We start from the raw sequence: 26,551 nt of genomic DNA, 5'->3' as shown, positions 1-26,551 counted from the left end.
GATCATGCTAATCATTTAACTATGCATATGTATATCAAAACAATGTTGTACACTTCAAACACATACAATAAAGTAAACCCTTTAAACAGACTTTCAATAAAACAAATGGTACTGTACATATGAGGATGGGCTTCATCCAATCAGTGAAAGACTTTAAATAGAGAAAGACTAATCTCCCTGGAAAAAGAAATTTTGCCAGCAGTATGCCTTTGCACTTGAACTGCAATTCTCCCCTAGATGTTCAATCTTCCAGACTACACAGGAGATTTTGAACTTGACACACTGCCACAATCTAATAAAATACTTACTCTATCTTTCTCATTTCTCTTGACAGATGATAGATAGATAGGTAGATAGGTAGATAGATAGATAGAAAGATAGATATTCAGACAGGTAGATAGTCAGAGACATGTAAACAGTGACCATCATATCTTCCACATAGAAGAAAAATCACAACACACAATATGTACTTGTGCACTTAAAATCAGTTTACAAACTTAAACCTCAATCCAGATACATGTCTATATGGATCTTTGCTGTAATGCTCTGTACTGACTTGACCTAGTCCTACTTAACAACATATCAGAAGCACTTTCTGTGTCATCCTGTAACTAAATCATTTTGACTCACCACTTTTAATAGTTACACATTAATCCATGGTTGAGAATGTGCCACAATTACTTAACTTGTATCAGTGTTGCTAGGCATTTAACATGCTTCTGACACCACTGACCACACTTATGATTATACAAATACAGGTATTTTTCAATCAGATTACATTGTTGGATAGATAGATTCTCAGAGGCAGAAAGATCGCTTTTGTTAGAATTTGGCTCTTGATACATATTGCCAAATCAATTTTCCAAACAAATATACCAATTTACACTTTCACCATGAAAACATTAAACATTAAAACTTTTGTTTCTCTGAATTCTTGCCAGCATGAGTATCATAATTTTCACTGTCTTGTATATTTTTATCTTGGTTTTATTAAAATATATCAGTTGAAATGGTACCTTAGCTTAGTATATATTTTTAACTAATATTGGGTGATAATATACATATGATTTTGGTTATTGCTACCACGTCGTGTCTATACTTTTGTGGTTTATTCTCAATCTTTATTAATTTATCTGCTATTTCCTTATTGATTTATATGAGAGACTTGGTTGTCAAAGATTCGATCCCTTTTCTTCCCTTATTTCCTGCAAATATTCTCTCTTCCTTCACTTTTGCCTTTATATCTCAGTTGTCATTCTTACCGTTCCCATTGCTTGACATATTCTTACATTAAATGTCTGTATGATCAGGTGTTCACCCTCCTCAGGGAATTAGCCAAATATCCCTTTTTAGTGAGGTTACCCATGGCCAACTATTTGAAATATGAGTACCTTCTCCCACTCTGACAATCTCTTTCTGCTTTCCCTCCTTCACTTTTTTCTACTTACTACCTACCATTATATAACTATATGTAATTTTAACTATACTTGTAACTATGTATGTGTGCAATATAAATACGTATAGAAGTTTTTAATGATTTGTCATAAAAAGGGGCTTATTGTTTGCCCTTTTCCACATTAGGTGATACAGGAAAATAATTTTATTAAGTGATAATGGAGTTGATTCTCCTTATATTTTCTGTCCCACTCTTTTCCATTTTAAAACGGTTGCCATGCGAAGCGAGGGGGTAGGGGCAAGAGGGAGAGGGTGGGAGGAAAGGGAGGTGGTTGGGGGAAGGGGGGAGTAATGACCCAATCATTATATGCACATATGAATAAAGGAAATAAAAAATAAATAAATAAAACAGTTGCCATAACATTTTAGACTCCTAGCCTCAAGGGTGTTTACCCTGGAGAAAGTGGGCTAGCCTGAAGTCCAATAGCTTTTCAAAATCTTTTTTTAAATTTTATTACATGTGTATACATTAGTTGGGTCATCTCCCCCTCCACCCCCTGGGCAGAACCTGTTCCACCCTCTTGTTCTCCAATTTTATTGAACAAAAAGCATAAGAGATAATCAGAAAAACACAGCATTTTTGCTAGTTTGAGATTCAAAATATTTTATGAAAGATTAAATTCAATGAAGAGATTATAACAGTGAGCAGGAAGACACACTCTCAGCTAAGATAAAGAGGCGTGATGCCCGTCTGATGGAGCTAACCCATAGGTTAGTTTTCAGCAGTACCTGAAGGAATTGGGTCTATGTCAAAGGAGAAGGAGAAGTGGGCTGGAACTCAAAAGAAGATGCTTTGTCTACTGATAAGTAACACCAGAGAGGCACTTTTTCATTCAAATATAGCTGGCTTGACTGGGAACTTGAGGGGAATATTTTAACAGAAAAATAAAGTAAGGCTCTTGGAGATCATTTCTAATTACAAGGATATTATGTATATGAACTGCAATAGAATTTTCTTTGCTGTACCCGGATTTATTAATAAATATCTACTTAATTTTTTCAACTATGAAAAAGACAACAAAATAAAGCTACATGCATATAACAGATACAAGATCTTTTTGAGGTCTTCTTTATTTTAAAAGCGTGTGTAAGGACTCAAAGACAGGAAAATGAGAACTACTGGTCTTCATGTTGTGACAAAAAAAGTTAGAACTTTTAGGGTGACTTTAAAAACATAGTAATCATGGTGCTCATATGTAACCTGTTTTCTATGTAAGGATGAATAATGTAAAAGTTAATGAATGTAGCATCACATAAAATGGCATATAGTGCAAAAGTAAGAATTGACTACACTAATACTAGAAAATTATATTTCAGAGCATAGAGTAATACCAGAAGTACAACAATGAACTACCATAAGTATGTACACCTAACAATAGAATTTTAAAGCACATGAAGCTAAAATAAATAGAAGTAAAAGAAGAAAAGAGAAATAAAGATTTATTATTAGAAAGTTCTACAGTTCTCTCTCAGTATTGATAAAACCATTTAACAAAATTGGAATAAATACAGAAGATTTGAACATTATCTGCCAATTGGAGTTAGTTGACACTTGTAGAATAAAAAACACCCAACAAAAGCAGCATCAACATATCCACAAGCACTCAGGGAATGTTTACCAAGATACGTCAAATATTGGTCCACAACTCAAGTTGCAAAAAGTTGACAAAAAGTTGAAATCACACAAGGAATTGTCTCTGATCACAATGAAATTAAACTGAAGAACAAAAATGTGTAGTTCCATGGTACAGCACTTGTCTACTAGGCACAAGGGTTTGATTCCCAGCACCATGGTGGAAAATGAAAGAAGAAAAGAAGGAAGGGAAGGAGGAATGGAGGGAGGGAGGGAGGAAGGAAGGGGGGCAAGGAAGGGAAGGAAGGAGATGAAGAGAGAGGGGAAGAAGAAAGGAAATTTTCATTATGTGATGTGGATCAAACAAGAAAGCAGGAAATGAAAAAAGCTGAATGGAAATGGCAAAGTAGCATAGCAAAATTGTGGGTAAAGTAGAGACCTTGGAAGGAAAATTTGAGCATGAAATATTTCTGTTGGGACAAAAGAAAGGTCTAAAACTAATAGCCTTACCTTCCACTTAAAAAAACAGAAAAAGAATATTAAATTCAATGTAAGTAGAGAGAATGAAATAATAAAGACACAAAAGGATACCAAGGAATTAAAATGTTGAAAAAAAAACAGGGTAGAAATATAACTCAGTGATAGACAACTTGCCTATCATGCATCACAAAGAAAGAAATAGAAAACAGACAAAGTCAATGAAATAAAATGTTGCTTATTTAAAGTGATAATAAAATAAGATAAAGTTCTCTACAGGCTGATTAAGAAGACAAATAAGCAAAATCTGCAAAATTATTAGGAATAATAATTATAGGAGTCAAGTTCTATCATTAAATGGACAATAAGGAGCTATTTTGAACAACAGGATGTCATTAACTTAAGAAATAGACAAATTACTTAAAAGACATAGACAATCCAAGCATTCTTAAGAACAAGTAAGCTGAACTCCCTATATGCACTAAGTAAGTTGAATATGCAGTAAAAGCCTTCCCACAAAGGAAACTCCAAAGCAAAGATGATTCATTGATGAACTGCTAAGACACAATTAAAGTGGAAGGATTACAAATTCTATATGAGATCTCTCAGAAAATAGAAGAAGAAGGAAAAGTTCTCAAGTAATGATGAGATCAGAATCACCCCTCTACCACAATCTTAAAAGGTATTTCCAAAAAAAAAAAAAAGCCTCCAAAGGGATAGTCCAACATATTTCATTAGTATAAACGCAAAAAACATTTATGAAATTTTAGCTACTAAAATATGCCAATTGGTTAAAAATTTTAAATCAAGTGACAAAACTTGATGTGCACTACTGGACTCCAAAATTATATATAAGGCTGAAGTAATCAAAGTGATATTTAAAGTACAAATCAACAGGACAGAATAGGAAATCCACAAATGAACTTAACATTTATATGCTCCCTTAATTTTTGGCAAAGGTATGGTATTCACTGGGAAAACAATAGCACTTTTAACAAAATCCCTACTAAGGATAGCTTTTATAAGGAGAAATACTAAGGATAGTATTTTCAAGACACCAGGCTGCATTGCCTAGATTTTCATATGAAAAGATTCTAGTCTTTACGTCATTCTACGTACAAAAAATAATTTAAATGATTAATGTGAAACCAATGGGAAAAATAAAAAGGGAAATTATCACAAGTGGCACATTGGCACAGTTTTTCAGTGTTATTGAAAACCAAGATTAAATATCAAACATCTAGCTAGAAAAATGTTTTCAGCAAATTTTAAACATCACATTTATGACATTAACAAAGAAGCAACTTTTATAAATCTAAAATAACCTTAACCTAGCTTATCTCAAAAGTGGTCAGAGAACAGTATAACATAATATCTCATGGAAGCAATTGGAAAATATTAATGAACATGAGAAATATTAAACTTCACTATAAATCACTAGTAAATAAAAAATAACACTTTAAAATATTATAAAACTAAAAATCATGACAGTGATTTACATATGTATCACTATATGCATTGATGGTGACTATATATGAATGAAAAAAATTTCTGGAAAAAAATTAAAAGTAATGTGTTCAAACTCCAAAAAAATGATGTACATATGTTTTGATTCCCAATTCCAATCTTAGCATCTCATTTCCTGGAATTCATCCAAAGAAAATAGTCAGAGCTTTACACATTTCTTTATGTATAGATATAATAGTTTAAATATTATGAATAACACAATGAGGAAGAAGTCTACTTCTCATTATAATTATAACTGCTTGGTTCTGTGTCCTCCCTAATTACAGGTTTTAGTTTATATACCTGTGTCAGAGCTTTGTTCCATCTGGCCATCCCCACCAGAACGTAATTCATTTGAAGTCAGGGACTTGATCCATTTTGCTACTGCTTTTCTCACTGGGATCCCACAAGATCCTCGCAGCTTATGATAAACCAAATGTTTTTTTCACAAAATAGTAACTTTATGAGCAAATAAGTAATGACTCATACATACAGTGCAATACTGAACAGAAATTCAGGTAAGGTTTAAAAATAAATTTTTTCATATTGAACATGCTCCTATGGTATGTATAATACATAGAGCATTCATAAACAATGTAAGTGCACCCTTCATCTATTGGTTTTAATATTTATGTGTCCTGGAGAAGAAGCTTAACATTATTTCTTTAAAATAACTCTCAAATTTAAAGCTACAAAGGGAAGTTTGATATGTTGTAATATTTCTAGAAGATTAATGAGATTAAGGTTTCTGTCCCCTTTCTTTCCTTCCTAGAGTAGTGGAATCACCTTTCTGAAGTCATGGGAAAAGTCTCTATGGACCATTGAAGACCTCTTATACTGCCAACACTGTGGATAAAATTATTGGTAGGATGATCATACAAATTCTTACCCATAATGGGTAACTTTGGAGAATGAAAGACACATGTTAAAATTGCTCTAACACAGAAAAACCTGGGACTGTCTCAGGGAGTAATAGGACATTTGGTCACCGTGGATATTGACAATACCCATAAGAAGTGCTCTGCTCCTATTTGTTTCTAGAAAACAAATAAACAAAAAGGCATTGTTATGGGATATTTGGATCCTTAGGACTTCAATTGTCTTGTCAGAAAAATCACAAAAAAATAGCTATGTAGTTCATGGTATCATAAATATATTCCTTATTCAGAGTTTTATCCAAAATTCCAATATTGAGCAATTTAAAGGAAAATCACTATGAATATTAAATGAGTCCACTTTCCAGAACAGAGCAGGTCATCAATAAATTGTCCCTTTGATCTTTTAGTGGGGAGGAATCATGTGCATATTATACAAGACTACAGATAAGAGCAGGTGTTTGATGATCTTAAGTTCTTTTCCTACCAACTATAAGTTTAATAATCCATCATAGTTAAAACAAAACTCACATTACCTACAAAAACAATCATTTCAAAGCAAACGTCTATAAATCCTTGTTCAACATTCAAATAGGAATTTGAAGTTTCTTTCATTTAAATACTGTGTTCCTAAACAAAACTGTCTGGAAGAGCTCTTTTCCATCTCATGTAGGTCTGCATTTCCTTCAGTTACAGACTCTTAGTTTACATGGAGGATGCCTTGCTTTTGGAGACTCTAGCTTTTGGAATGCTGGAAAAGCTAAAGGAAACCCTCTCATAAGGGGTCAATAATTGCTAGTCAATCACTGTTTTCCAGCATTTGCAATGCCTACTCTCTGGGAGAGAATGCAGTCAGACAATATCCCCTCTGTCCTCATGTGTTCATTACCTCATTGCTATTAATGAATAGAACTGAAAGACAAAGTTAAATGGCAAGTCTCACACAATGAAACCAAAATTACTTGCCTACTTTTGATAATGCTTATTGTGGTTTACACTATTGTTCAAAAATCCTATGTTAAGCCTAGAATTCTGTTTTAAGATCTGAGCACATACAAGGAAATAGTACAAACCCCTATCCTTGTGAAATTCTCACAGTGTGTGGTGGTGTGGGGTATGCATGCGTGTGTGTTGAATGTGTGCAAACGAATATATAAATATCAGTTATAACATCAGGTGGAGTTAAGAACAATGAAAGAAAACAGGAATCTAGAAACAGAGACTCAGAGAGAAAGACTGGTGAGAGTTTTGGGTTTTTTTGTTTGTTTGTTTGTTTGTTTTTAAGGGTGAATGTTTTACTGCCAGCATTTCTGAAAATACATTCCAAGGGCTAATAATAATAACAAAATGAGTTCTGTGGTATAAAACTAGAAAATTGTTGGGTTAAATTTAGTTGGGCCTTTTTATTAATCTTTATTTTTTTATTGTGCTGGGTGTGGGTATATTGTAGCACTTACAAAGTTATTGCAATGTACCAAATATATCATACTTGAACTTCACCTCCACTTCTCTTCCCCATTCCCCTTCCCCTGATTCTTGAAACGTTTTCAACAGGTATCATTTTTGCATTTACATACATGTGTATACATTGTTTGCATCATATTCATCCTCCCATCCCTTTCATCACCACCTCCCCCTTCCCACTGCAGCCTCATCCTCCATCCCCACAGAACTTGTTTCACCATTGTTCTCTGATTTTATAGAAGAAAAATCATAAAAGATAAAAGGAGAAGCATGACGCTTTGCTAGTTTGAGATAAAGATGGTTACTTAGGGAGTTTCTTGTGTTGCTCCCATGCATATGTATATTTCAATCCCAATTAATTCGCCTCTTCCAGTACTCTTCACTTCTCCCTAGCCCACTTCCCATGGTGACCCTGGTCAGCTTGAAATTTCTATATTCATCCTGTACAGTGAGCACATCAACCTCATTCGAGCTTTTGTTTCCTTCCCTTGCCCTATCCCTCCCTTGCCCAACCTCCCCTTAGTGCCCATGTCCCATAATATTTCTACATTTGTTTTAGGTTTATAATCCGCATATGAGGGAGAACATGTGGCTTTTGGCCTTCTAAGCCTGGCTAACTTCACTTAAAATGATATTATCCAATTCCATCCATTTACCCACAAATGACAAAATTTCATTCTTCTTTGTGGTTGAGTAAAATTAATGGAAGGCTTTTTGAGGAGGTGGCATTTAAGGAGAGCAATGCTGGATATGAGGGAAAAGGCAAGCCTGCCTCTGGACAGTAAAACACACCTGCTATAAATCAACTCAAAGGCTAGTAACTTTGTTGAGGTTCAGCTTTTCTAAAACTGACAGTTAGGTAGTGAGTTAGGTCACGATTTCCATATTTTCTTCCAGATCTTTGGATCGTCTGCCTCCTGAAGCAACTTTGCTTACCTCCTATAACGTCAATTCCTCCATCCATAAATGGGTTGTTTTGACACTCTAAGTGTTGCCAAAATCGACATTCTTTCCCACACCAACATGTTCAAGTAACATACCTACTATTTACTTAATATATACATACCTTTAAATAGCTCATTTTTATCAAAACAAATACATTTTAAAAGGAAGCATGGTGTTCTTGCTGAGCGGAAAAAGGTCTCACAGAATTGAAGGTAACTTCACCAACAAATACATGGAAAACATCACTTTACTGATTTCCTTGTAGATATATTTGCTCCTGAAGGCTTAAGCATGAGTCCTTATCTCCCTTTTAAAAAGGTAATTTTATAGTGGTTGGACACATAACCCCAATTTAGTATTTACTCTACCAGAAGGAGGAAGAAAATTTTACTACCATCCCCAAGGTGCCAATGACTATTCAGCAGCTACAACACACCAGGCTATGTCCTAGGCTCATGGATACATTTTAAAAAGAACAACTCTTTGCTCCCATTCTAGAGAGTCTTTGCTTGCATTGTTGAGAAGAAATTGATGGGACATAAAGAAAGCTTTAAACAGACAGAGATATGCAGTCTGCAGAGAAATAAAAGTAAAATGGTGATGAGAGGAGACTGCTGTTACTAGGTCATCAGAGAGAGAACCAGCAAGTGGAAAGTGAATTTTCAAACAGGGGGAGGGCTGTGTGTAATTCCCTGCTTAGTAATTTAAAAGGGAATATCTTTCCTTTCTGTAAAACATATGATTCAACCTCAATTAAAACTATTTTCTTCCAGTCACCAGAGATGCAAAAATCCACATTCCAAACTTGGAAAACACTGAACTACTAGGATTAAGATTCCTGCAAACACAGGCTTTCTGGGAATGTTAATTTCTTTGCTAAGGATAAGAATGTGGTAACTATGGGGGACTGGGTTGGGAAAACTCCTTGGGTCACATCTTTGCCCAGCAAGGCACAACCTCCATTTCCCAGAGGCAGTTGAAAGACAATACTGGATGAAAGCCTTCAAAAGAAACACTAAAAGTCCCTTGGCTTCACGTTTGGACCTGAGGCTTTCTTAATCTTTTACACATGCTACAAATATCAGGTTTATGGCAGGAAAAATCCCGCATAACAGCAGAGGAACAACAATAAAATAGCTTATTTTTGCAGCAAGTTTTACATTTATATTTATTTTCCTATTCTAGGTCAATCTGTTCAGGAATTCTTAGAGTTGTGCTAGACAGAAATTACATATCCCCACTGTATACATAGAGAAAAGAAGACTGCAGAAAGAGTAAGATTCTCAGAGTTGAGAATTCACACAGATGAGCCAATTAGCTCTGAGTGTGTGTTGAGTGAATATCCAGAACGGATGTCTAATTGTGTTAAGTCTAAATCCAAAGCATCACAATGGTACTACCAAAACATGAGGGGTGGAGTGAGGGAAGGTTCCAAGATGCATTATCACTTAAACATTTCTAATAGCCTAGAATAATATAATGCCTAGAACATGAAATGAAGAACTTATTTACCTTTGTTTTTTATCCATTCATCTCTGAATCACTGATCCTAGCATTTACTCAGAACCTAGGTATTTATGCTATTTATAAGAAGAAGAGATGAATCCTCCAGAAGAATCTATTGATGATTGTTAAGACTCTCAATTATTTTGTTAGGTCAGCATTATCAAACTAGTCACCTCTTCCCTAGCTCATAAGAGAAAGGGATTTGACAATTATAGTTCCAAACACAGCTGTTTCTTTTACATACAAGTTAGTATTTGGGGGGTAAGGGAAAAAGTAAGAATCAAAGCAAAAAAATATAATTCCCAATTTTCTGAGTGCTAAATAATGGAAAAATCATATTTAAACTCATTAGAATTATTGTAAAAGGAATATTCACATTGTATGTTTTCAGAAAGGACTTGTGTCACTAAAAAAAGGAGTACCATTCTTTCAACAAATGAACAAAAATATATCAAGGTGAAATTTCCTCTACTGGAGCTATAAAAGTTTGTGCAAGTCTTGACAAACACATCTCGATTTCAAATGTCATTGTATACATAGCTTCTATTCTCTCGTGGTGGTTAATATTGATTGTCAGCTTCATTGGATTAAGACAGGCCTGGGAAGGACTGTGGAGTGGCTCAAATGGAGAGTGCCTGCCTAACAAGTGTTAGGTGCTGAGTTTAAACCCCAGTACTGCTAAAAAAAAGAAAGGTCTGGGAGGTTGTTAAAATGTACTTCTCAATGTGTCTGTGCAGACATTTCCAGGGATAAGTAGATCATTAGCATGCTGACCTAATTGATGGTGTAATCCACTGATGGATTAAAACTTTGATAGACTATTTGAAGGTGGTAGGAATGTGGAAGGTGGGTCCCATTTGGAGGAAATAGGTCACTGGGCATATGTCCTTGGAGACCATATCTTGACCTGCTGCTTTCTAATACTTCTTTGCTCTGCTTCCTGTCCACCATGATGTGAGCTGTTCTGCCCCCACCCTCAGTGCCATGATGAACTGAAACCTCTGAAATTGTGAGCAAAATAAATTATTCTTCCCTTAAGTTGTTTCTGTCATGTATTTGGTCACAAAGACTATAAAACTAACACACACATTAATTATATTCAGTTCACGATCATGTAACTTTATCTTTTAAAAAGTATTCAATATTTGTTTTACCTCTTATTTTGCCAATACTGTGCTTCAATTTTAGTCACATCTATGTGAGTCCATTGACAATTTAATTAATCTTTTGGAAAAATGTTGGAAGTAAGAAAACTGTTGATCAGTACTCTATCTAAACCAAACTATGATGGGTGAACATATCTTTCTTCTGTTTCTGCTAGGAAGAAAATGAGAGGAGAGAGTGAAATGATTTCTGAAGAAACTGGTGAGAACAAATGAGAGACATCATCAGCGAATTCTTTCCTTACATTGTTCTGGAGCCTGGGACTTGGAAAAGTAATACAGACAATAGGAATATAGTTGTCAATTTTTAGTAAGTGCTATGAACTGTCTGTGCACTAATTTATTTTTTCTTACCACTGTTGGCAAAGTGGGAATTCTTATTTGCCATTGCACATTTGTGCAAAGTGAGGTTCAGAAGACTCTGGAGTCACACAGGAAGTAAATGTTGGACCCTGGCTTTACACATAGGAGGACTTAGACCAGTGTTGTATCTGTGAAACTGTGAGGGATGACCCAGTGCTAACCATCATTTTCCTAAAGTGATAAAGAACCAATAAAGTCATACGTTACTAGGAGCCAAGGAGTTCCCTTTAAGATGAAGAACTAGAAATTCAATTCCTAATTCCAATCTGCTGAGACCTGATGGGGCCTGTAGACATTTACCCTTTGTTTTTAACTCCATGAAAACGATGAAATATCAAATTCAGTGCCCACGGTATGGATCTCATACTCCATGATGCCCCCTGCTTCTCCAGTGAGCTGGATATAAACCTGTGCTATGATTACCTCTTGTCAGCTCCCTAGCTGTCACACAGATAGCTCCAATTCACAGCTCCACCCAAATTTAATTAAACTTCTTTCCTCATTTCTCTTTTCAGGTCACTGTCTCAAGCACCAAGATTACAATGGATCAAGATGACAATGGCATTCTCTTACCAGTCATCAAATCCTGCCATGCCAGTATTTTTTTGATTCATTCAATAAATATTTACTGTGCATCTGTTATGTTTCAGGACAAGGAAATATGATTCCTACTTTCTTGGAGCTTATCTTCTGGTGGGGCAGTCAGCCCCACAGACTCACACATGCAGAAGTCAATAAGCAAAATAAGTTTAAAGAGTAATCACTGATACAAAGGAACCAACAAAGGGTGACCTGTTTAGATGTGAAAGGGAGCACAGTTTATTTGAATGGGAAAGTCAAAGGTGGTCCATGTGGCTGGAGGATGGCACACTGAGAATAGGATGGAGGAAGATAAAATTAGAGAGATTTGCAGGGCCCTGGTCATGTAAAGTAATCAAACAAAGGAATGATAAATTGCTTTATGTCTTTGGGAAGTCAAAGCAGAGGTTTAAGTTATGAATTCATGTGATGTATGTTGTGTGCTAAACATATCCTTCTGACTTCCTAGGGAGGAGAAGAGATTAGGAGGGAGAAAACAACCAAAGGACAATATTAATCTTGTGGATCAGAGATGATGATGGCCCAAATCAGGCTAGTGGTAAGGCAAAAGCAGGAAAATCTTTCTTCTTCCTCCCCAAGTAACTTTTAGGTCCTCATTGTATCTTATTTTGACCTTCAAAGTTTCTTATCTTTCCTCCTCACTGCCTGCCAGGTAGATTTTTCTACTCTTCTGCTCAGAGATCTCAACTCCCTACCCTCCATCTCACTGTCTTAGAAACATTCTCATAAAAGGATGAAACTTGTAGCACAACTTGTAGCTCAGGAGAAATTCTAAATAGTCCTTACCAGGTCCCATCAGATATTCAGAGCCCTATTTTCTGGGCATGATGAATGAGTATATTTAATATGCTTTCCAAGTGATATAGAAAATATGCTTTTTTATCTCCACCATTGTCCCTGGGAAACCTGGAGATCCATCTTTTAGCTAGTACATGATCTATCCAGAATGGCTGCAATGGGCCTACTCTCTGTTCATGCTTAGCTTCTAACCGTTGCCTATCATAGCTATCATTTGATTTTTTTCCCCTTAACCTGGCATTATCTGGGGAGGTAGGCAGGTACAGAGGTTAAGTTGGCGAATGTAAGACATAGTATTGTAACACAGTTCTGGGAAAACTGAACAATGTCCAGAAAGGTAGCCAGATTCATTCTGCATCCCCAAGTAGCTAACACATGACCTGCAAAATAAGATTTTGATATATGAATGCATCAATAAATGGATGAATGAATGAAGAATACAAACAATACCCATTATTCAAGGTCAAGAAGAGCAGAGTAGCATTCCTTTTTTTTAAGGTACATTGATGTCATAAAACAGTGGTTGCTTTATATCAAAATAAAGAAGGATCACTTAAACTAAGATTGCTTTTAAGGCAGTACATTCCAAAAGAAAAAGGACTCCACTAGTCTAGAAGGACATTTTATTTTCCAGCTTCTAAGAGTGTTCTACAAACAATAGAGCCTTAAAGTAAAAAAGAAAGATAAAAGGGAAAAGGAAAAACAAGTATTTTTAACTATTGAAAAGTAGTTTAAAAAAAATCTTCTACATAGAAATGTGAAAATGTAGTTGTCAATTCTATTCCAAATACATTCCTAGAAAAAAGGATCATTCATGGTGATGGGGTTACTTACAGCTGTATACTTGTTTAAGTGCTATTCATATACCTTTTGAGTTATTTCTTCATTTCAAATTCTATTGGAAATCTGTGCAAATCTAGCAAATATTCTTTGGATTACAAAAACTACATAAAAATGAACACAACCATCAATTATGGAAGTATTGAGAATGTGCAATCCTTCACTGGAATGAAAGATTCTGAAGTGACATTGTCCACAGACTTTATTCCGTTAAAGTGTTCTGCCTATTTCATTTAAATGCAAAGAAAAGTGGGAGTGAGCACTTCATAAAAACATTTCTCATTGTATGCATTTTGACTGAGTCATAAAAATAGTATATAACAGGATATCAAGAAATGCTTGAAACAAACTTTCACAATAAAGTAAGTTGGAAGAAAGATAATTAAAAATTGCAATCCAAGAAAAAGCATGTGCCCTGCATTAAGGGAAATAGAGGGAAAGCACTTGCAGCATGATTTAGTGTGGTCTTTCCCCAAGTATTGCTACATTTGACCTTTGGCTCAACTGTACAAGTGACATGTCCTTCACATAAGTCCCAGTCCCCAGGAAGCTAGATGGGACTGCATTGACTACAGGGATCCTCATGGATCAAATAGCATTAACCCTCAGAATCTAGCACGGTTCCTGCTCTCATTTTGAGTTTATGGTCCAAAGCATATTTTAAAACAAAAGTTTTGAATTAAATTGCCCTTTCTCTTATCAAAACTTAAAATATCACATTAAGGTAAAATTTAAATTACAGAAAGAAAAATAATCAATTTCAACTGTAAGAGTCTTATGATAGCCTGGTAAAATACATTGGAGTCCAGGGCAAATTTAAGTTTTTGACTCTTCACTTCTCCAACTCCCAAATGCTCAGAGTAGGGCATACAGTCTATTTCTTGAATGTTAAGAATTCTGATAGTTTTCATTCTCTCATGGATTTGTCTCTCACAGCCATGGATTACTGATATACAAGGTAAATGCATATTATATCACATGTATTGCAAAATCATAGGTTGATCTAGACTTCTACAGTACTTCTCCTTCAGAAAATGTGTGTGAAGAGAAGCCAGGAGGCTCGCATCAAAAATGTACAAAAAATTATTTACGTGATGTTACAGAATCTTGTCTCAAAAAAACATTTGTAAAACATATTTGACTTTAAATAAACAATAAAAGTAGTAGACCACAGCAGATCATAAATAGGGTTGTTAAAAGATCACAATTAAACCAGAAATATCTATCAATCTTTAGACATCCTTAATTGCTTTCATTGTTAAGAATCAAAACCAGAATTAAAAAAGAATCTTTTTTTTATTTCAAAGATTGCTTCATATATTGAAGCTCATATTAAAGCAACAGTACAATGTTCATAAAATATAAGTGTGATGCTGTAACATTTTCTTACATGTCAGAATACTGATATTTGTATGTATACTAAAAATAAGAACTTTAAAATTGTACAAATAGATACATTAAAAATGACATAGAAATAGGGCGCTTCTCACTGAAACAAGACAGTTATATCTGGCACGTATTAGTTTAAGATGAAAGTAGAAGCAAAAAGATTTACAAGAATCAGCAGTAACAAGGTTGATGCTCAAGAGACATAATTGTACATTGTATTGTACATACATTTTATGGGTTTAAGCTGGCTGAATATTATATATTTCAAGTTTAAAAATGCACTACATATAGAGTGTCCATAGTTTAAGGCGAAATTACAGCTCAGAACTGTTGTCCTTTCTAATTTTGTGGAAGCTTCTTTGACAAATTAAAAAATGAAAGAAGAAAAACTTAGATGTTCATAACACATTAACAATTTCCCTTCGTTGTAAGTTCACCATTAGAATGCTCCTTCACTTAAATATTTTGTACGCCAAGTGGTTTTTTTCTAGTGAAGTCGATAAACAACTTCAATATTTGCCTTTTTGTGGGAAAAGGTACTTCACAGTATTTACCACTTTGATGTCCTTGCAGTTTTATTAAATGTATCCTCTCTGTAAAACTTTGCTTGTTTTAAATGAGCCTCTCCTTGATTTAAAAAAATACCTGTTTACACATCTTCTAGATTCTTGAGAACGCCAGACACAGTTCTTAAGGCCAAATTTGTATCATTATTGTTAAGAATCATCATCAAAAGTGTCTTTGGAACCATACAAGTCTGCTAATTTCTTAAAACGAGGTCCCCAGTTCTGTAGATAGTCGTAGTCCAAGTCCGAGTCTGTGGTGGCAGACTCTAAGGAGCTCAGGGACCCAGCCACTGAGCCCCTGCCTTCATAACCATAGATTTGGATGGAGTCATAGGGAGGGGCAGTGGGGTCATTATCAGCCTCTTGTATCCTGGTATTGATGAAATCATCCACATCCACGCTGTTGGGTGCTGGCCGCAGCCCAGGTCTAGGCATGTACTGATACTCAGGTTTGATGTCTTTGCGAGGGATAAATCCATTGATACCATCAGGATTCTGGAGGGTTGCAATATCAAAAGCTTCTGTGTCTTCCTCCCCACCCCCTTCATCATCATAGGTGATGATATTCTCACGGACATCTTCTTCTTCAAAAACAATGAGTGGCTCTTTCTTTTGTCTCCTTAAGGTCACAAACAATACTACGATGACTATAGGAAAGAAAAAGAAAGTTAGTATAGGTTAAGCCCAGTCTCCCTGGATTCTCTTACCAGAAGAGCTTTGATTCCTGTAAGCTTTAGTGTACAAATACTTGACAACTAGAAGTGATATAAGAAATTAGGGCTTTTTCTGGCAGTCCCAAAGATGTGTAGAACTGACCTCCACCTGTCTCTGTAAATGTGCAGTGAAAGTATCCTATCCAAATGGCTTGGCCAGTCAGTACTGTTTTGGGTGGAAATTTCACAAATGAATCCTAATCTTATTTGGAAGTCATCTACCTAAGAATTTGGGAATTTCCCAATGTGTCCTTCTGTGGTTTCTTAAAGGGGCAAGTGACAGTTTCTTTTTCCAAAAGAAAGTGGCTCTTTTCCCAAGTATAAGAATGAGGGCATTCAGAGAACTCAAGACTTATCTTCCTATAAGAGATGAAAACTACCTTCAGACCAGAGACCTTGGGAAGAGCATTGACAGTACTCTATAATAATAGGGTAGGTGGAGGAGACACTTTAATGACCTCCAGAAGAAAAATCTATTCATTTGAACATTAAAAATAATGCATTTAAAAAAAACAGATAAAAAAGCAGTTTTGTCTTTCTTGGGAGAGATATCCCTTCAGATTGGGCAATCCAGGAGGATTGAGCATAGTCATTTATAAGGAAATCTCAGACACTGCTTAATTCTGTATTAATTCCCTCTGTCTCTCTCCCCAACCCCACCAGGAGACTTCTACAATGTTTTATTAGAAGATTTTCCCATACATTCTGAAAGACTGAATAAATTGTTTGTGGCTGAATTTGGCAAGTGGACCAAGAGCATCTCTGGTCCACATCACTTTGAGATTCAGGGATGATGGATTGCATTTGGCCTGGACTTCATGTCATCCCCAGAGCTCTGGGCCTTACTCTTGGATGCATCTTCACCCTCCCAAACCAATCCTTTTCACTTTCTTTGCTTGGTTGACTTTTTTTTTCATTTTCATTTTTCATTATGGAAACAATTATTGGCATCTCATCCTGACACCACATGGTGGTGTTGGCTCCTACTCCATGCACTCACCTAGTCTTGTTCTTACCATCATCATAGCTTTTATCATGTGATTTGCACATTTGTCTCCCTTACTGTTGATTCTTCAGAGCTCCTCATGTTTTGTTCCCTTTGTTAGGAATACTATCTAGCAGAGACCCTTTCACCAGCTGGAAAACACTTTCTGCATCCAATATATGTGTAAGTCCTCCAGAAAGACATCTCTGACATTTTCAGGCAATGTGAGGCACTTTCTACACAGTGCTCCCAATACCTTTCAATCATATTCCAATCATAGCATTCACTATGTGCCCCTATCTGTTCATGCATTCCTTTCTTGGTAGGCTGTAAACTCACCCAGCACAGAAATCATTTATAATTCTTTTCTGTACCCATCAGGGCCTGGTTGCCAGAAAACACTCAGGAACTATTTTTGCACTGAACTTCCTGGCATATTCCTATGGAGTCAGCCCCATTCAATGGAGAATTAACATCTTGAAAAACGTATAAATTTAGCATCAGACATACTTGGGCTTGAATCCTGATCTTGTCATAAAAACCAGTTCTGAGATATTAGGACAAATGTTCTAACCTTCCTGAGGTCCAACAATCATAAAGGTGATCAGCATCCAAAGTGATGCCATTATTACAAAGTGGACCCCAGATGGGGCAAAGGTGCAGAAGAAGGGTGGATACCTCAGCTGGAAAATTCAGGAAAGGTTCACAAGTGTCCCTATGAGTTGAAGCCTGCACCTACAAATCACAGATGTGAATGGGAGAAAAGACTAGAGCCCAACTTCAGACATCTGACATTCTTCAGGTTCTTTCACACTCATGATTGCTTTTTCTGCCCCTTCTGTCACTAACCCTTTCCAATCCTCTTGTGAAGCAAAGTCCTTGCTCATACACCAGGTTCTGCCTAAAGTCTTCATCTGCAAATGCTTCTCTGGTGTCCCTCCCCTCCCCCAGATGGCTCTCCTATACAGTCTCTGACACATCTTATTCATTTTTTGTTTTAAACTGTGTGCACAGTATATAACACGGTCCTGGTCACCAGGTTTTCAAGGGTGCATTCAATGTTATACCAGGTGACCATGGAGCTCCTTACCCAGGAGAATGACGATGCAAGCAAGGATGGCTATGAGCGCCCCTGTGCTCAGACCAGCATTCAGGATGTAAGCCTCAGCATTGCAGGAGAGCAGCGCCCCATTCACGTCGCACCCACACACTTTGATAGCAAGGGTGTTGGTGCTACTCATGGGTGGGATGCCACCATCGCTGATGACGATGGGAAGGAGGTATAAGTCCTGCTTCTGCCTGCTGAATCCTCCACGCCGGGCATAAACCCCTGCGGTGTTATCTGTTGGAAGAGGGAACAGGTGTTTTCATATTAAGACCATTTGAATCACAGTTGCATGTAGCATGCCAAGTATGAGGGTACATTTCTGATCACACAGGTTCACAATCAGAATCTCTCCCACTTGTTCTTTAATCTAGGCATCTACACAGGCCATAGTCATTTGGCATGCTACATCACGATACTAACTCTCTGCATTTTAGATCAAAAGACAGAAATTGTCTCTTTTTTTACAATAGCCTCAAAAAAATCAAATATCTAGTAATAAACTTAACAAAGAATGGAAATGTCCTCTACAAGGAGAACTACAAACCACTGAAGAAAGAGATCAAAGAAGAGTACAGAAGGTGGAAAGATCTCCCGTGCTCATGGATCGGTAGAATCAACATAGTAAAAATGGCTATACTACCAAAAGCAATCTATATGTTCAGTGCAATTCCCATCAAAATCTGTAATTTCATTACAGAGATTGAAAAAGCTACATTTTGAAAAATCCAAATGTGCTTCATTTGGAAACACAACAGACCACGAATAGCCAAGGCACTACTCAGCAAAAAGAGCAATGCTGGAGATATCACAATACCCAACTTCAAACTATACTACAGAGCCATAAAAATAAAGACAACATGGTACTAGCACAAAAACAGATATGAAGACCAGTGGAACAGAGTAGAGGACCCAGGTATGAATCCACACTGCTATGCCAACCTAATTTTTGACAAAGGCACCAAAAACATACAATGGAGAAAAGACAACCTCTTCAACAAATGTTGCTGGGAAAGTGGTTATCTGCCTGTAGAAAACAGAAACTAGATCCATGCCTATCACCCTGTACTAGTATCAACTCAAAGTGGATTAAGGACCTTTATATCAGACTCAAGACCTTGCAGTTAGTACAGGAAAGAGCAGAGAATACTCTGAAGCAATAGGCGTAGTAAAGGACTTTCTAGTAAAATTCCACCAGCTCAGCAACTAAGAGAAAGGATGGGAAAATGGGACTACATGAAATTCAAAAGCTTCTGTACAACAAAAGAAATGGTCTCTAAATTAAAGAGACCACTCACAGAGTGGGAGAAAATATTTGCTAGCTATACATCAGACAGAGGACTGATAACCAGAATATACAGGGAGCTCAAAAATCTATACACCCCAAAAATCAATGAATGAATACAGAAGTGCGCAAGTGAACTAAACAGAACTTTTTCAAAGGAAGAAGTCCAAATGGCCAAAAAACACATGAAAAAATACTTATCATCCCTGGCCATAAAGGAAATTCAAATCAGTCTAGTATGTTTTCTCTTCAACAAAATTGGAGAACAAGAGGGCAGAACAGATTCTGCCTGGAAGTAAGGGGAGGGTGGATGGGTGGAGGAGAGAGGGTGGGGGCAAGATGGCCCATACAATGTATACACATATGAATAAATGTAAAAACAATAAAAAATCCATTTGAGATGAAACAAAGAATAACCAAAAAAAAAAAAAAAAGCACTAAGATTCTAATCACTCCTTTTAGAATAGCTGTCATCAAGAACACCACCAACAACAAATGTTGGCAAGGATATGAGGAAAAAGGAACCTTCACACACTGCTGATGGGAATGTAAGCTAGTACAACAACTTTTGAAAACAATATGGGGGCTTATAAAAAACTAAACATAGATTTGCCATATATTCCAGCAATACCACTTCTAGGGATATACCTGAAGGAATGCGACTCAGGTTTGAAGGCACCTGCACACCCATGTTTATTGCAGAACTATTCACAATAGCCAAGATATGGAAATAGCCAAGATGCCCCACTACTAATGAATGGATTAAGAAAATGTGTTATTTGTACACAATGGAATTTTATTTAGCCACAAAGAAGAATAAAATTTTGTCATTCTCAAGTAACTGGGTAGAACTGGAGAACATCATCTTAAGTGAAGTTAGCCAGGCTCAGAAAGCCAAAAATAGCATGTTCTCCCTCACATGCAGATTATAGACCTAAAACAAATGCAGTAATATTATTGGACATGGGTCACACACTAAAAGGAGAACACACATGGGAGGATTAAGGAAAATGAAAGAAACCTAAAACTTGAATGTGGTTGATATGCTCACTGTAGAGGAGTGAAAAAAATAATCTTAAACTGGTAGAGGCCACTATGGGAAGCGGACTAGAAAGTAGTGAAGAGGTCCAGCAGAGATGAACCAATGCAGGTTACAATATATATGTATACAAGGAGGCTAGGAATCTCTCTGTATAGCTATCTGTATAGCAAAAACGCCATGTCTTTCTTATTATCTCTTATGTTTTCTCTTCAACAAAATCAGAGAACAAGAGAAGTGGGGAGGGTGGGGGAAAAAGGTGGCCCAAACAATGTACACACATGTGAGTAAATATAAAAATGATAAACTAAAAAAAAACTTAAAAAAAAGAAATTGTCTGTTTTTTATTTGGTCTGTATCAATGTCTTCACTGGCAAGCTAACCACACGATTTTCTGCTTAGATGTTGCCCCTTTTGCCAAACACCACACAAAAGCATGAGTTTTAGCCACATATTATATGTTAACCAGGGCATATAACTGAATATTTAAGCTTCTTTTTTTCATGTTTACATTTTTTTTCTACTTCATGACATGTTTTTTGCCAATTGTGCTTTTTCTTTTTTTCTTATTTTTCTTTTCTTTCTCTTTTTAGCAGTACCTGGGACTCAAACTCAGGACTTCACATTTTCTATGTGCTGTACCAATTGAGCCCTTTTTGCTTTACTTAGTGTTTAATAGGATTTAATGCTTTTGCCTGGGCAGGCCTGGGTTGCTCTCTTCGTATTTATGCCTCATGCAAAGCTAGGATTAACAGTGCCCATTGTTTGCATTTTCTCTTTTTAAAGAATTTCCAAGTCTATACTCAAACATTGCCCACATTATTGGCCCACTGCTGAGTCCCAAAGGAGAATATCTTTTTAAAAGAGGAAATACTAGATAAACCTTCCATGAGATTCATAGTTTCTTTGAAACTCAAACATCATCATCAACCCCTTAAATATGACCATCTTTCCTATTTAAAACAATTCGGTTCTTCTGTTGCCCACATGACACAGTGTAGCTCTACAAAGTGGACCATCAAATGTTTTCCTCAGATAAACCTGCACTTGTCTTCTGGACTCAGATGTGCCTCTTCCCACATGAACTAGTTCAACCTGATGTGGAGAACTCACTTTTCTGTTCACCAAGAAAATAATGCTCTTACAAAAGCCTTGCCTTCTCACCCATTGTTTTCCAGCCCCATCCCCTACAAAGCTATTCCTTTGATTATAACTGTTAAATTGCTCAAGGCTCAAAATTGAATTCCAAAGTCATCTCTCCAGGGAAGCCTCCCTAAACCTCTCTGTCATCCATCTCCTTACTGACTCCTGTAGAAATAAATATACCACTCGTTTGTCATGATGTGTTGTCATAACCACTTTTACCTCAATGAGACTCTGAACTTCTGGAGAATAGGGGGTTTTATCTGATTCACCTTGGGCTGTCCAGTGCCAGACACACAGCAGATATTCAATAAATATTTGCTGAACAAATGGTGTGACTGTGTTCTGGGAAAAATTTAACCAAAATTCCAGATGTTGGCTTTTGTGAGTTTCTCAATCATTTGTGGCCTATGCCCCCAAAGTGTTTCTTCATCATGTTTTCTTACCAGTTCATTTTTTCTCCAGATATATTTTCCAGAGGGAAAATATTGGTATTATAAGACATTAGAAAATTATAATATGCTCCATCTAATTACACACACACACACACACAAACACAGACAGAGAGAGAGACACACAGACAAAATCATCCTCTCATAGGGTCTTCTTGTTTGTGGGTTAAGAAATGGAAATTAATAACAAAAATGAATGTTATGATGATATAAATAATTTGATAATACCATAAATTTCATCTTATAGCAGGAACAGTATCTTAGACTCTGAAAATTAAATTGATATGTTTTAGGTAAAAGAAAATGTATTTTATTGTATGTGAGGTCATACACAGCAGATTTATTGTTATTTAGGGATGATCAGACATTCTGAGTACTAAAGAAACGAAGGAGTGCATATCACTGGCTTTGGCGGGCACGGTGACAGATTCTTGGCCCTTCATTGCCAACATCCCAATTAAAACAAGACAAAACAGCTACATCTCACTTCTGTATTGTTTCAAGTTTTCATGATTGGCATATTTAGTTCTTATCACTGGAAAAAACTATGTATACTATGGAAAATAGTGAAAAAGAATAGACTAGTGAATTAAAATTAGTCACCTGATTGTTCCTTCCCTGTTCTAGATGATGTCCTTGTCAAACACTGAGCAATTAAATTTACATGTCAATAATAAATTATTTAGAGATATGTCATTTTTCTTTTCAAATTTTTTCTGCTCAAACAACTTTCACAAATTAAATGTTACAATATTTATCTAATTTTAATAACCTGAAGTGTTATTAATGCCATCATGAATAAAAATGAACATTAAAATTTAAGAAGATAAATAAACTAATTGAATTTCTTGGTCAAATATACCTCAGATAAAAATGATATCCTCAGTGGGGGATTTACTTAGCTTATCTATTACAGCCTACCCTGAGAACCCATGGTGTCATAGTTGAAGGAATGTGAACAGAGTACTTTTGTTTTGTGAACTTGTGCAAGTCATAATTTAAACTCTATTCTTCAATGAGCCATTCATGCAAGATCACAGCAGGCAGACATATACATGAAGGTAATTGAAACTCAAACACTAGCAGAAAACATGGATCTAAGCATGACACCAGCATATGAAATCAAGATGTTTCATATTCTGAACTGCCAAGTCTTCTCAGAAACATTGAAACTATTACACAGCAGCTCATCAAAGTACCCAGCTGACTACACCATTTTACAGTCTCTGAGTGACAGATCAGTAGAATCCCAAAACTTCTTTAAAATCTCTAATGCATGTCTTACATACAAATTTTAAGATCAATTCAAGAGATACAAGTTGCATTTAATTCCAGAGATACTAATTGCACACTTTATGATGAGTCATTTGTTCCCATGGAGAGCCTCACTTGCTTATTTTTAAAACAAGGAGTGTGGCTCATATTCAGCATGCCTCATGGAGTTGTTACTGAAACTAAATAATGTGACAAGAGCCCGTGATTGTTTTCTGTCTGATGCTTCGAGAGGGCTCATCAACCAGAAAATGTAATACCCAGTGTATTGAGTCCCATGAGGGCACATGGTGAAGAGTTAATGCGGTAGATAGGAAATTTGTCAAACAATGTAGTTTGACACTATGTTGCTGAAGTCAATACAATCTTTTTCCTTTATATCCAAGTTTCTCCTGCACCAACTGGAGCATGAGCTTCTTCCAGGATTGAGGGTTGGCATCACAGCCTGTGATGATCTTTCCTACGATCCATCCCAAACACTGATCAAAACTAGCCACTATGATGAGAAACAAATGAAAAACAAATAGAAAAAGAAGCAAACAATACGAACAGAACTCCTTTTCTGGGAACCAGTTTTGCATCCAAAGTTTTATTATATGTTCCTCTCACCTAAATCATTCTAACTAGCTTGCTACACCATGTCTTTAAGAGACATTACTGAGATTACGTGAGTGATTAAAAAAAGAGGTTCATTTAGGACACATTTGCAGGGAAGTACTAGACTGGCTGCATGGTTTGTAAAATGATCAAGATAAAGACAAATATTCCATCAACTTAAAATTTTCCATCAGGAAATTTCTCAGATCTTTCACAAGTTTCTACAAAGCCTGTAAAGAACAAACCACTCAGTCTTGAGGGTCAAATGGAGTGGATTTGTATCTTGGATCATCTATGTATTAACTGCCTGACTTAAGATGTGTTAAGTGAATATCTTGAGTTGCCATATTCTTATTTATGAAACTAAATTGGTTAAATTTGTTTCTGTTCATAAAGATACTTAGCACAGTGCCAGCCTGTTGGAGTTGCTCAGCAAATATTAATTCTTTTTTGGAAGTTCTCCTCTTTGAGCAGGAGACTAATGAGGAAGAGAAACTTATTGGCAAGGAAGGAAAGTGAATTCTTGGAAATGTAATCATAGTTTTGAATGCAATTGCCTACATACAGGAGCTCATCATTCAGAGGTTAAAAAAACAGTTCAAACTTCTCAGTCTCCAACAACAGACTTCCCATGATAAGAAAATGTTTTCCAAGCTCTCCAGTTTTGCATCTATATACCCATGGTTTTCATCCCTGGACACAGACTTATAATCATCTCTACTTTTCTCCCACTTAGGCAAAAACTTGCAAACAGGGCCATTAAGAATTGTTATATATCATGCACAAATCTTGGTGTTTCTATTAATGTAAAAACAAATTCAGGTTTCAATTTTTTTTTTTTGGTACTGGTGCTTGAACTCAGGTCCTACACCTTGAGCCACTCTACCATCCCCTTTTTGTGAAGGTTTTTTTTGGAGATAGGGTCTTGCAGAACTATTTTCCTGGGCTGGCTTCAAATCACAATCCTCCTGATCTCTGCCTCCTGAATAGCTAGGATTGCAGGCATGAGCCACCAGTGCCAAGCAGGTTTCAATTTTTTATGTCTACAACCTGGACTCCAAATCCCATGCTGTTCTTACCCATACACTTTGTCATTATACTAACAAAAAATAAATGTTCCTGACAATGATAGTCTCCATGGCATCAATTTGGGAATGCAAATATAAGCATTATGATGATGATTTAGCCCAATGGAGGGACACATAAAATTTGGTGCCAAAAGGAAAAATTTTGAAGGAGAAACACTCCTTGATAGTTGGATAGGACTGGGTGCCAATGGTGCATTAGACCAAAAATTTAAAGCAGAGAAAAATGAGCAATAAATAAGCATAACTCCTGCATGTTAAAAATGTGATAAAAGGAAGCACTAAAGCAAACAACTAGAATATTTTACTTTGCCATGAGGTCAGGAAAGAGGCATGGCCTGTGTTAAGGGAACTAGTCACTCCAGTAGCTTTCCTAAGCTCTTAGGATGTCTTTCCTTTGGTACTTTTTGTCCTCTGTCCGTCTCTACTCTGAAGGTGTAGAATCTTCATTGAGTGACCTTATCAGACAAACTTTAGCCTGTGAGTACAGGCCACTAGGTATATGAGTTGGAAGCTTCCCCGTGAGACTTATAGATTTGGAGACTCTAGACTAAACTTAGCTCTAAGGGAGATATTTTCTTCACTTCTGACTCAAATCTGCCTGCTCATCCACTTCTGTACAATCTCAGAGACAAAATAGATTTATCGACTGTCAAAAATAAAAAGACTCTCCCGCACTCAAAGACAAGTAATTATCCAGTTACTAGCAGAATAATCATTATTTGGATACTTTCCTCTGGGCCCACTCCATTTTCCCTAGAAATGTTACAATAGCTTTATTCAGATAATGAAAAAATACCTTTAAAAATATATATATGAAATATATATAGTATAAATGTTCCAAAGTGTTTAGTGAGTGAAGTTTCAAGCTTTAAGAACACATAGTACATAATTACAAAATATATCATTTAAAAGATTAATTATTTGTTTCTTTTCCACTCATTGACATTTGTGAATTTTGAAAAATTAGGGTTCATTAAGAACCAATAAAGAAACTAAACCCCCCCCAAAACAATAAAATACCTAGGTGTAAACTTAACAAAGGATGTGAACAACCTCTACAAGGAAAACTATAAACTTCTGAAGAAAGAGATTGAGGAAGACTATAGAAAGTGGAGAGATCTCCCATGCTCATGGATTGGTAGAATCAACATAGTAAAAATGTCTATACTCCCAAAAGTAATCTACATGTTTAATGCAATTCCCATCAAAATTCCAATGACATTCATTAAAGAGATTGAAAAATCTACTGTTAAATTTATATGGAAACACAAGAGGCCACGAATAGCCAAGGCAATACTCAGTCAAAAGAACAATGCTGGAGGTATCACAATATCCAACTTTAAACTATATTA

General features: G+C 36.2%; 1 protein-coding gene across 5 annotated transcripts in view; it reads right to left on the bottom strand.

Annotated features, from left to right (window-relative positions):
* Window positions 1-14,842: 14,842 nt before the first annotated feature.
* Cdh11 (cadherin 11) overlaps window positions 14,843-26,551 on the bottom strand; it is a 151,000-nt gene continuing 139,291 nt past the window's right edge. For all 5 annotated transcript variants that reach the window (XM_074055909.1, XM_074055908.1, XM_074055907.1 and 2 more), the window contains 2 exons: window positions 18,309-18,560; window positions 14,843-16,167 (listed from right to left, as the gene is read on the bottom strand). In XM_074055909.1, the coding sequence (XP_073912010.1) occupies window positions 15,671-16,167; window positions 18,309-18,560 (749 nt within the window). In that variant the 3' untranslated portion in view covers window positions 14,843-15,670. The remainder of the gene's footprint in view (window positions 16,168-18,308; window positions 18,561-26,551) is intronic.

This window comes from Castor canadensis, chromosome 15 (genome assembly GCF_047511655.1).
Source record: "Castor canadensis chromosome 15, mCasCan1.hap1v2, whole genome shotgun sequence".
Taxonomy (NCBI): domain Eukaryota; kingdom Metazoa; phylum Chordata; class Mammalia; order Rodentia; family Castoridae; genus Castor; species Castor canadensis.
This window is presented reverse-complemented; position numbering and strand designations above follow the sequence as displayed.